The sequence below is a fragment of the Leuciscus leuciscus genome, assembly GCF_965113295.1.
Source record: "Leuciscus leuciscus genome assembly, chromosome: 24".
Lineage (NCBI taxonomy): Eukaryota > Metazoa > Chordata > Actinopteri > Cypriniformes > Leuciscidae > Leuciscus > Leuciscus leuciscus.
Window position 1 is genome coordinate 15,374,872 of NC_138723.1, and position 12,998 is coordinate 15,387,869.

The 12,998-nt window shown below is 36.6% G+C and overlaps 1 protein-coding gene across 1 annotated transcript; it reads right to left on the bottom strand.

Annotated features, from left to right (window-relative positions):
• Window positions 1-1,983: 1,983 nt before the first annotated feature.
• vamp2 (vesicle-associated membrane protein 2) lies at window positions 1,984-11,183 on the bottom strand. The gene is made up of 5 exons (XM_082157554.1): window positions 10,915-11,183; window positions 8,170-8,269; window positions 7,320-7,478; window positions 7,039-7,090; window positions 1,984-6,309 (listed from the first exon to the last, which is right to left on the bottom strand). Coding segments are annotated over exons 1-5 (330 nt in total). The 5' UTR covers window positions 10,917-11,183; the 3' UTR covers window positions 1,984-6,292.
• Window positions 11,184-12,998: the final 1,815 nt, after the last annotated feature.

Consider the following 12,998-nt stretch of genomic DNA (forward strand, 5'->3'; position numbering starts at 1 on the left):
CTCCCAACCGTAATAACCGTTGTAGAGGCGCATGAGGGCTTTTTACTAATGCGATACATGACTAACACATTTCAATTTTTTTTTTAAGTAAAAAAAATAACCCTGAAAGTCTGTGAATAATTCTGTATGCATCGTATGCAAATTATTTCTTGCATTCTACCGTTTGTTTTGCGCGTCTTTTATGTTGATTACAACATCAACACACTCGCGCGGAGCCGTTGTCCCTCGTGCTCGTGCGGTCTGTTCAGTGTCCACCTGACACATGTGGGCGTGTGATGTCTCTCATGCACTCAGTGCACTCCCTTCGTTTGCTGCTCAAAATATACGGTGAGTAAGTGAATCACAGTTGGACACATTTGTGGACAACGTGTTAAACGTTGATCAAATAATCTGATCAATTTATTATTTTATTAATTATTAATAATTTCACATTTGTTCCATGTTTACTGTTTAGGCTGACTTCATAACCCTGACACCCTTTTCAAAATGTTTTATAGTGGTAGGTAGCTATCAGATTATAATACCTTGGCACAGGAGAATGTAGTCATTATCGCAAAAGGAACCCTGACAGGGTCATAAGGTTTTGTATCACCCTAAAGAGGTTATTTTACGATAATAAACCATTTGCTCTCTGTGCAAATGGTGGGGATTTTTCAGTATTGCAGGGTATATTTACGTCAGTAGGTGGCGAAAAATAACCATATTTTGTGTATCAGTGGGTCATTAAATCTAAACCGGGGACGACTGTAAGGCCGATTAAATGAATGTAATTTGATGTACGACTGATCGTGCCCAAACGTGCCATTAACGGATTTATTTATTTATTTATACAAACAGCTGTTCTGTTCTCGGAGACGCGCGAGGATTCATTATGATTGGACAATTTTAAAACGGAGATAAAGATATAATTATGACACACAAAAAATGACAGGGATTAAGTAATCTTTATCTAACTATTTAGATTTTTATGTAATTATAGTTTTGACTTGCACTCATACTCTTGGCAGAGTCGTAGCTTATTATTCTGTTCTGAATTCAGCATTTGTGTCATAATGTTGACCTTTTTTCTGTCTTAATTTCGACTTTTTATCTCCAAATTTTGCTTTTTAGTCTTACTAAATCATGATTTAACAAAAAATACAAAATTACTGTCAACACGTTGTGTCCTAAAGGCAAGTTAAAGGAATAGTTCACTTAAAAATGAAAATTCTGTCATAATTTTCTGTTGATAAATGCATTTCTTCTGCTGAACACAAAGGAAGATATTTTGAAGAATGTCGATAACCAAACAGTTGATGGATCCCAAAATATCTTCCTTTGTGTTCAGCAGAAAGAAATTCAAACAGGTTTAAAACTTGAGGGTGAGTAGGCTAAATGATGACAGAATTTTCATTTTTAAGTGAACTATTCCTTTAAGGCTCTTTATTAACTTGAACTGTTTTATAACAGCAGTATCATACATAAAACGAATACTGTTATTCATAATAAATATTCATGTAAAAAGATATTTGCATAGTTCAGTACTTTACTTCCACCATGAAGCATACCAATACAACTATGGTATTAGTTGTACCGTGTCCACAAAGTACCACTGTACACTTTGGTAACTTTTTTGTTAGTGTTAGTCTTTGTCTCCAAATCTTAGCTGCTTTTCTTGTATGTAGAAATATTTTCATTAAATCCTATGAGGGTGATATATAGTGAATAATTACTTGGCTTGCATTTTTACTGCAGTATAAACATTTTACCTCAGGATTCATTCTGTGGAGGTATAGCTCTGCTGTGCTTATTCACTTTTTCTCCACTCCAGTTTCTCTTTATAAATCTGTTGAGCACTGTGTGATCATGAGGGACGACAAATAATAGGTATAGTGAATACATACTCTCCAAATGCAGGAGCTGGCCTTGTTTTATACTTTATTACAAAAACACAGCTTATGTTCTTGCTCTTAAAAATAATCTTAATATACAATTAAGAAATAATATCTTTGATACATCAAATATTTTATTAAAAAAAAAATCAACACAGACCCACTTTTATTATATATTTATTTTTTTATGTTGTCATTGTTTTCAAACACACACACACATTTTAATTTCTAACTTGGAACAATAAACACAGGTCATCATAACTGTCATTTTTTTGCAATATATATATGTATATTTATATATATATATATTTTCCCAAGATGTTCATCCATATAATAGACATTGACAGATTTACTCTACAATTGGTTACCAAATGGTTTCCTGTTACAATGTACTTCGTTCTGTTTAATGCAGTCCACTATAACTTATGACACAAATAAATACAAAATTAAATAAAATAACATAAAGTCAGATTGTGAAGATCGCATTACCCATTATCCTCCGGCCTAGTCCCTCCAAAAAGGCCAGACAAAAAGGGGTAATTCCTCCCCAAAAAAACCTCCATAAATCAAATAAATAAACAAATGAATAATTATCAATACAGCAACTTGGCTCTTGGTTCGATGCATTTCTAGACCTCCACGAAGCTCTACGGAATCGCCCCCACTGGAATTCTGCTTTTTTATACTCTTTATTCAGTCCCAAAACCCTTCGAAAATGATTTAAACTCTTGTAAAACTCCATAACTTTTCATTTAAAACATCTCTGAACTAATAGCAACCGATTAAAGTTGATATTTCAGTCTGTACAAGCTTTCTGAAAAACTCTTGACACGCTAACCTATAATAAGGCAGGGTTCAATTTCCAGTATTAGCTACTCGGATGTCTTAGGTCACTGTTCTTATATTTAAAATTAAATTATAGAAAGAAAAAAAAGACTAAGCACAATGAAGCTGTGCTAAAGAGCACCCCTGTGAAGCCTTAACTAATTTCTGCTTAAAATAAAGTAAACAACTGAAGACTAAACAACTGTACGATGTGAGGAATGGAGAAATCACTGTCCGGTAAAGTTCTGCGTCTTCATTGGTTCCCTCCCAATAAAGAAGAAGCAGCATCTTTAACAGGCTGGTGTGACAAAACTACTCCCACCATCCCTCTCAACCCACACGGTTTTGAACAAAACATACAGTAAGTGCCAAGACAAAAGAAAATGTCTTCATACACTCACAAAGAAAAACAGTATAGAACATACATTATTTATAGTAGTCCCATATTAGAATCCTTTGATTAATTTGTCATGTTTGAGTCCTACCCCAATGGGTGTAGTTTATTAGTTACAGATCCCTTTAAAATGTTTACAACCCCCGGGAGAAAAATCTTTATATTTGCCTAATATAATATAGAGATTCTCTATTTTGATATTATTAACATCTTATTCTAACTCCAGATTGTTTATGCCTTAAATGTGAAATCTAAAAAAAGGCCCCCCTTCCCCCAGATGAAGCCCACACTACAACACAAAACAATACAGATTTGTTTTTTTTTGCTTTTTTCTTCTTAAACAGCTACAAAGTAATAGTTTCATTTTTTAATACTCAGCATTACGTATACAGACCTAAAGGAGAAGTTGTGCTATCATTGTTTCAGATATCAGGCCTGTGATTTGTCAGTCGGATCGTGGTTTCAAAATCCTTATCTTGTTAGCAATCACCGTCACTTGTTTACGATACTAAATATTCTAGTCAAATAAACATAGAAAACTATGCAGAGCGATAGGGGATTTCTTGAACTTTTGCTGGATGAGGCTTTTAAAAACCAGAGATCTGGGGAAATGTTGTCTCTTAACCTGTTTTTGATGGCAATTGGCAGTATAAGCGAGATATAATAATATGGTCTTTGGTCATTTTTCATTAAAATAGCTCGACGCGAGTGGGACATAGGAGTGAATGAGCATGCAAAGATGAAAAAAATGAAATGAACTAAGGCTATCTCCTTTTAAAGAAGAAAAATGAATGAAATGAAAATGAAACAAGTCGCTTGTTTGTTCAGAAACCATAAATTCTAAATATTACAGTTAAAGGGATAGTTCACCCACAAAATGAAAATTCTGTCATCAATTAGTCACCCTCATGTTGTTCCAAACCAGTATAAATTTCTTTGTTCTGTTGAACACAAAAGAAGATATTTTAAAGAATTAGGGAAACTGAACAGTTCTGGGGCACCATTGACTTCCATCGTATTTTTTTTCCTACCATGGAAGTCAATGGTGCCCCAAAGCGGCCTGGTTACAAACATTTTTTTCCATAATATATTCCTTTGTATTCAGCAGAACAAAGAAATGTATAAAGGTTTGGAGCAACTTGAGGGTAAGTAAATAATGACAGAATTTAAATTTTTGGATGAACTATCCATTTAATTCTGCTCTAATCATCAGGCTTTTCCATAAACACACCAGTGGAATCATTCCTCTAGCCCCACCCCCTCGACCCAGTGGCTCCGCCTCCTGTCACAATCAATCTGCTAATCTATGCCCTCCCCCCAGGTTGCCATGTGAACAGCCTTTCTTTACCTGCAGAGGTCTAAGCAGCCTAATCTCAAAGGATGAAGCTGAAATACTCCACACACAAAATCTATTTTCAGCAACGGGCAGCTAGAGGCAGAATCAAAGTGCGAAAGGAGGAAAGCTAATGGCGCTAACTGAGAAACGAGTAGGGTGGGGGTGTTCACGTGCAGACGCACACTTCACGCCTGGCTCGCTTCTTGTCGACAGATTGGGCGGATGAGACTGAAGGGTGATGCTGATGGAGGCGTAGGCCTATATGTGTGCGAGAGCAAACCGAGAAGGGCACGGTGAAAAAACAAAAACACATAAAGAAAAAAACCGTGCCCTCAGGTGCTTGGCAGTGTGTAAACTACAGCTGAACTCAACAAACAGGCACACAGAGAGGTGGATAATAGCGAGGGACACAAAAGTGCTCGCTGTGCACACGGCAGCAGCGTCAAGTCCTGAAACGACGTGGTCCCTTTCCTGCCTGCTTCACACACAAAAATATAATTTACAAATCTATTACTAAAATTCAAAGAAAGACTAAATAAAAAGGCAGTATCTAGATATAAGAGAGAGAACCACAGCTGTTGAAACTAGCTCACGTTGAAGTAGTAAGATCAACCTGTGTGCTTTTTGAAGGATGAACTCATGCATCGGTTTGGCAGTAGTTCTGCCGCGAGGAAGTAACACAGCGCATGGTTCTCTCACAGTCGGACCTGCAGTCTAACCAGTTAAAAAGCGACATCGAAAACAAGCTTTTTGTGCATGATACTATTTCCCCTTTTCGGTCAGTCCCAGCCCCACACTTTGTATGGAGACTCTCTGGCCTTGAAAATCTTTACCAGCAGAATGAATCAGGTCCTGATTTCGTTTTGTTTCATGTCACTTACAGCGCAATTGAACCATGTGATTTTTTTTTTTTTGTGCGATTAATTACGACCATTCATGTCAAAACATAGTTTGACTGTTACAAATACTTGAGGTTGTTTAAGACCTGTTTTGGAATTCTTTAAGACAAATACACTTACTCTGTTTGATAGACAGCATAATTCTACACTGCTATTAAGGAATGTTTAAGAGATAAGACACTAAAGACATCAAATTAAGATAAACATCTACAGTCATTGGTCTAGTCTGTTGTGGCAGTTTACTAATAGAGTAGGTACTGTTGGTAAGAAAGAAAGATAGAAAGAAAGAAAGAAAGAAAGGGGGTTGAGGGGGCAACGTGTAGGTCTGAGATAGAGTGGATGTGACTTAGGAACAATTTGGGGATAATAATTTAGAACCTCGGTTAAGAGAGTCCATAGCTTGTGCAAAAATACACCAATACTCAGTTAGCAAGAAATAGTGAAATAGAGCGTGCAAGATACAAACATCCAGATTAAGAGGCAGTAGTTTAAACCTGAAGCAAAATAAGTCTTACAAAACTTAAAAAAATATACAAATGCACACTCACACACAAACTACAAAAAACCATTATATCAGAATAAAACTCTACAAAGAACATTTGGAATATATACTGTATAATCTTATCGTATTTTAAGGGTTGTAATTTCTTTTTTATCGGTTGTCGTTGCCACAAGTAATCAGGAGTTTTGAGTATGAACAGTATTTCAGAAAAGCCGGAGGTATTTACAGAGGATACATGGCCACACACTCACTGACAGGACGAACGAGGAGTGACAGGGGCCCAGCTGTGAGGCAGTGGAGGCAGGGGGCAAGAGGGCTCGGGGAAGGGGCTGATTTAGGCTCTTTGAGGGCAAATAATTTGATTGTTGTGAGAAGTCGTTTTTTCTCATCTTTTTTGGGAGGGATTTCTCTGTGGCTTGGAATTGGGCGTTCATGAGCTCAGAGTGGGGTGGGAACATTGCGCTTTTAGGTGCTGAAGTACACTGTGAAGAGAAGGAAATAATTTATAGTCAACACTTGAGAATCACAATAAGAAATATAATTATATAACATGAGTCACTGTGGCCTGGTTTCACAGACGAGGCTTCGTCTTCACAGACGAAGGCTTCGAAAAAAAACGTTTTTCCTTTAAACATTTTTCACGTACAAATCAATCCCCGTTCACACGGATCCACAAAAACATCTAAAAACGCTGTATTCTACTGCCAGGCCAGTAGTTGGCGATGTCGCTTTATAAGGAAACAATACGACCCTATAGACTGAACACGTAACATACTTGTGTATGACGTTAACGTTTTCACAAATTCGCGTTTGTAAAGAAACTAATAATGTTACTTGCACCCTGTTTCCCAGATTATTTGTCAGCTCCTTTGGTTAAAACTACAGATCGTATGTGCGCATTTTTATATCCCTGGATATGCCAGATCGAGCCCAGTGCAGTATGGGTGTTGAACTTTCCCTACTTTTCTGGCGAAGGAGAACACCATAGCCTCTCTCTGTTTTCTCTAGTCGTGTAGCACTTAAATGACCTTTCTACTGCATATATAACCAAATTGTATTTAAAGGCCATCTTGTCAGCGGCAAACAACCCCTTTAAATAAAACTATGGAATACATCTTTTTAAATTACAAACTAAGTCAGAATTATTTTCTGTGTTGTATTTAACCCAGAACATTCCTTTAAAAATGAATGAGAAGATTTTCATTGCTTACCAATGATTATAATGAGGACAATCACACATATCACCCCCAGGATAATCATCATCTAAAGAAAAGAGTTAAAAAGAGGGAGAGGGAGTTAAAAGTAGATTATTATACATGTGATCCAATAATGTGTTATTGGCAGGTACTGTTTTCATTTAAATATTATTTATTATTTCAAAACAGTACACTGATATAAGGTTTACTGTTAGCTGTTTGCTTGATTTAGATGTGTTGTTATGAAATACATTGCCATTTTCAGTCTTACTCAAGGCACTTTGTGTGATGTTTACCTTGGCATTCTTCCACCAGTATTTATTCTTGAGCTTGGCGGCGCTGGTCTCGAACTGTGAGGCTCCAGCCTGCAGGGCATCAGCCCGATCATCCAGTTCTGACAGCTTCTGGTCCCTCTCCAGAACCTTGTCCACGTTCACACGCATAATGTCCACCACCTGAAAAACAATGAAGGGGACTCTTAGTAAAATGTTCCATTTACTGCGTCTGTTGTGCGGTGGTGTTTTAAAATGAGGAGGCAAAGTCCTCACATTTTTATATATAGTCAACTTTTTTTCAGCATCCGTCAAGCTCGGTAAACACTGTCTGTCACAGACACGAAGATGTATCTTTAATTTCTCCAAGCTGATTGCTCATTCAGGCCATTTCAAGTTTGATTTTGACATGACATAAAGCGGTGATATCTAAGTGGCTGAGCTGTTTACTTACTTTTTAATTAGTCTTCGCATTAACAGCATAATTGTCTTCATTTAAGCTGATGCGAGAATGCACACGAAAACAAGTGGCAGGATCTATCGTACGAAGCAATCATAACCGATCATATTCAATAATAGCTCTCTCGTGACTTTCCCCCATTCATTCTCAATTACCCCCCATCAAACTCACTGCATGCATTGGGGGGTCTGTTAAAAGTCAATGGGCTCAGGGGAGGCAAGCCTCCCACTGTAACATTACCTGCGGGTGTCGCTGTTGGACAGTGTTACTTTATAAAAACACTTTTTAATGTCACATTTTGTAATATTTGTGTTGTTTTATTTTTTTAATATCGATTCTTTTCTCATCTAGTTTTTTTTTAGGAGACTGCCTCCCTTGCTTCCTCGGAGGATAGAGAGATGAGGGTCAACTCACCTCATCCACCTGAGCCTGTGTCTGCTGTAAGCGACGGTTGCTGGTGAGGTTAGGAGGTGCGTTAGCTCCTTCTGGAGCACCGGCAGGGGCTGGAGCAGACCTGCAAATCAACATACATAACAGTCACTCCTCTATGATACAATATTACAGTATTACTTATACTACATAATAATACATGTTTGTATTAGTACAGTGATTTATATAACTTATATATGAGGAAAAGAGGACAAGGATTGTCATAAATTTTGCTTGCATTCTTTTTTTTTTAGACTAGAGTACCAATTTGGAATTTGTTTTCAAATTGCAATTTAAATTTAAATTCATTACTAAATCAATTACAATAAAGAGCTATGTGTACAGGAAGTTATGTCTTAATCGTCATGCAAGCAAGATTACATACACAATATTTATTGCACACTCATGCAGACTAGCTGCTGCTGTTCACTCTCTCACCTGCCATTTTTGTAAAGTAAATTAAATGTATTTTAATAATTGTTGTAATTACATTAAAATGTTCTGCCTTTCACTAACAGAAATTAGAAGTTTAAGAAGTAAAAGGATATTTCTGAATAACTCTCCTTGCTAATGCCACTCTCATCCACCAGAGGAAGACAAAACTCTGTATAAAGGTCACCTCTGGAAGATCCCTGGATCTAATCCCTGTTTGCTTTCCTTTCAGGGAAGGAAATACTTTTTCTTACTGGGGATCTTTACCAGCCATTTTTCTCATTCTCATTTACTTCTGCTCCTTCTAATTTACAACAGCCTATATTTAGACATCAATTCTCGGCTCCTCTCACCTTCACTAACAGGAAAATATTTAATTTCAGTATCAGCAGAATTGTTCTTATGGCCAGAATATTAATGTAACATTCTGGCAACTCAGATTTATAAACAAATTAAAACAAATCATGATTCTTTGTAAGTCGACTTTAATCAATTCAACAAATCAGAAACAAATGTATTACTGCTTGTTTTCTGTTTTATTTCAAATACATCATAGGATTTAAGAACAAATAGTCTGTGATTCACATTGAGCCATGATTCAATTCTAAATTAGCAGTAGTCAGATTTAGGTGTAGACAAAATCCTAGTAGTTTCATTATCTGATGGCTGCGATGTAAATATATTAAGTAAAATAAAATGTGTTATGTGTCATGCCTTGACTGATGTTATGTGTCATGGATGAGTTTAATGAAATGACACACCAAACATTGTAATGTGCCATCAGAAAAATTGCCTTGCATAACCTGGCCTTTTTTTCTGGTGCTCACTGAAAAATTCTAATTGTGTGAGTGAGAAAAGCATTGTACATTTACTGTAGTTGTACATGAATATGAGGTTAATCAATTGTTTCTGTGCTCTTCCTTGTACTTGAATGGTAAAGGCAGGGTCATATGAATGATGGGGAACATCCCCACCCCCACACAAGGCCTTCATTAAACGCCTACCTGTATCTCTGTCATCGTTGCGTCACGATCAACATTTTTTTTTTTTTTTTATAACAGGACCAGATGTTTACACTTGCTACCAAATGACATTTATCTATTTTTACATTGTGTAGGCAAATGCTACAACCTTAATACAACAGTAGGCTATTAATCCAAAATGTTATATCAAAATATCACATTCCAGACCCAGTGATGCCTTAATAAAAGTATCCAATAGAGCAGGGACTGACAACATATTATAAAGATGTGCGCCATTTACAGCCTCGATTATTTAAACCAGTTAAACGAGCGTGCCTAGAAAATACTAGTATACACGGCCATCTTTCCTGCAAAGGAACACCTGCGCCCTTTGTGCCAGTCTAACCAAATATCAATGAATATAAAGGCCTGGTTCCATAGAAACGTGCTGAGTGGAATGGAATAAGTGAATAATATAACAAAATATAACAAATTGTATCGCCCCCTTTGACTGAACGCGAGCATATGACCGTCCGTTTACCAACCCCCACGACTCGCGTGGAATATCACGCCTCTAGTTTACTGCCAACGTAAAGGATGTTTTTTTTTTTTTTTTTTTTTTTTTTTTTTAACCGTGTGAGGTATATTTTTCATCATCTTCATCTAAATGTCATTTGTGAAAAAATAGGCCAGGAATGAAATTCAGTGGGCCTTGGGCTAATTGAGACAAATTCCTTTTATTTTTATTTATTTTTTGACATCGAAATTATCATCTGGACAGAGATTAGGGTGGACAAATAGCCTATATTAATTGCAATAGCTACATTATGTTCATTCATAAATGCTTTTCTTTCTAAAAGCGCGCGACCAATTCCAGCCAAACCAGTCCAATCCGGTGTCTAGGCGTGATTCTATCGCTGTCGCTCACTCCAGTCCAAACACCAGAATAAAGCGAAAGATATCTACATTATACTAAATAATTTAGTTCCGTTGTAACAATTGAATAAATAGAGACACATTTAGTATGCCAGTAGTAGCAACTGAAATGGAAAAAAACATTGGCCATTGGGAGCCTATAGACTATATTATATAGCAAGCGCGCTCGTTAGAATTCAGTGGGTCTCCTGAAATACGTAATAGATGTAGAAGAATGCGTATATGCAATCAAATATAAACTCACAATAGACTAATGAAGTATGCTTATTTGTGCATACATGTATTTACGTTTATGTTTGATTAGCCATGGCAGCATAGTAATAACTGAGAAAAGAATGAGGTTCTAAAACTTAATCAGATAATTTAAAAAATAAAATAATTGTAGTGAATTTGTACTTACATTTTAACCGGGTTTTATGTGCGTCTACAAGAAGTGTGGATGAACGCGCTGCTTCAGGCGTTTCTCCCCGTCTCCCGGATAAATAATGCACTCTCCAGGTTATTCCAGTAAAGAGGTATTCCTTGTATATTTGTTAAGGTTTGTATTTATTTATTTCCACCGGTGTGCCGCGCCTCGCTATTATTCCTTTTATAATAAGGGCGCTCCACCGCTACTCGCTTCTGTCACTATGTACACATAAAAAATAGATGCTCGGATTAGGGGAACAAAGATGGCTCGTTGACGTCACTCGTCATCCGGGAAGCTGCAGGTTGGAAGCACTGACCATGAGAGACAGGAGATGGAGGATGCATTGCATGTTGACAGTATGACAAGATGGGACAGGTCACATTTATGCTATACGTGTGGAACGCATTAAGACTTATATGTACGAGGACATGGGAGGGGGTCCATGGATTGTATTTGCACAACATGCCCTGTGTTTAATTTATTTATAAGGATTGCTGAAACAAACAAAATGGCGGTCTAAGAAGGGGGTGAATGGGCTTCGGGCTGCGTATGGTCACTGGTTGGTTACCTTTTGGGGAAAATGGAAACATTTAGATGTCACTTTAAAACGTTGGAAGCGGTATAGTATTATAACGTATCCCAATAGCACATGGGTCACCAATGCAATTTCATTTTAGCACTAGAATTAGTGAATGTTTCTTAATATTTCGGGTCTACTTATTGTGCCTTGCGATGGTATCTACTGTATGACATATATATGTCTTTAAAATGTAATAGTACAAAAGAAAATATGAAAAGTGTTTGGCAGCGGTGGGATTCGAACCCACGCCCCCGAAGAGACTGGAGCCTTAATCCAGCGCCTTAGACCGCTCGGCCACGCTACCATTGATTGTGATAGATAGTCCACTACTGTAAAATATGTAAACATGTATCGATATGTTATATCTTCAAAAGTGTTTTAATTTTGTTGTATATTCAGGCGTATATTACTGTTATCGTTCTTATCAGCCATAAGGAAAAGTACTGATAGTCGTTGTTTATTATAGCAGTCACATATTATGATCATGACACTTACTTAGCAAAGTGACAACATCGCTCTACAGGTTATAATAAAATAATGATAGAATGTATCCTTAATTTAAAATAATACGTGGACACGTTTCAATAACACGATAATTTGGTTATTCGACCACTAGATGACGCTATATGCAAATATAATACTTGCCTACAAGAAAAACGTTATTATAATACAAATGGATGTAACGATAACATAAATGCAAATTTACCATTGTTTTTAAGACTAAAAAATATTTTCACATCATATAATGTAATAGAACGGTGCTTCTACACTCATTTCAAAAAGTGTGTCCTTGATTAGTTCGTCAAGGACTTTTTATTAACATTTAAATTCTTGAGAGTGACTCACTCAGCTTCCGCCTGTGTGTGAACACCCACAGCCCGTCAGCCCCTCCTCTCCACTCATGTTAACTGTTCTTTTTTAATTAAATACACGCACATTTTACGTGTTTTATAAAATACTTTGATGTAAATGTGAAATATTATATGTGTATGTATTAATTTGATGGGTACACGAATCTATTAGTGAATAAATAGCGAAATGACCATCGATTTTAAAATCTACCAATGGGATCGCAAGAAACGCAAGCATGTTAACATGAGAGCGGAAAGAAACTGAATTTAACATCTGTAGTTTACCTTTTAAAAATCACAAAAAGCAATTATCTGCTACTATTCATGAAATGTATGATGATGTACTTGTTTTGTATTTTGAATACTTTAACTGAGTTAGAATCACAACCATGATTTAAAACACATGCTTGGTTCACAAAACCATCTCGAGATCGTAATGGCAACACGTCAGTGAGGTACATCCTTACCTGTTACCTTAGCAATAAGGTTTCAGTACATGATGATTGGATTCTATGAATACGTGATTATTTTCCGTGTTTGTTAAGAGTTGCAACCTCTTAACGAATCCTTTCTGATCCTATTTAAATTAGTAGTACTAAAGTCAGAAGATTGTGTTTTAAGATTGTAATATGTATGCTGATTAA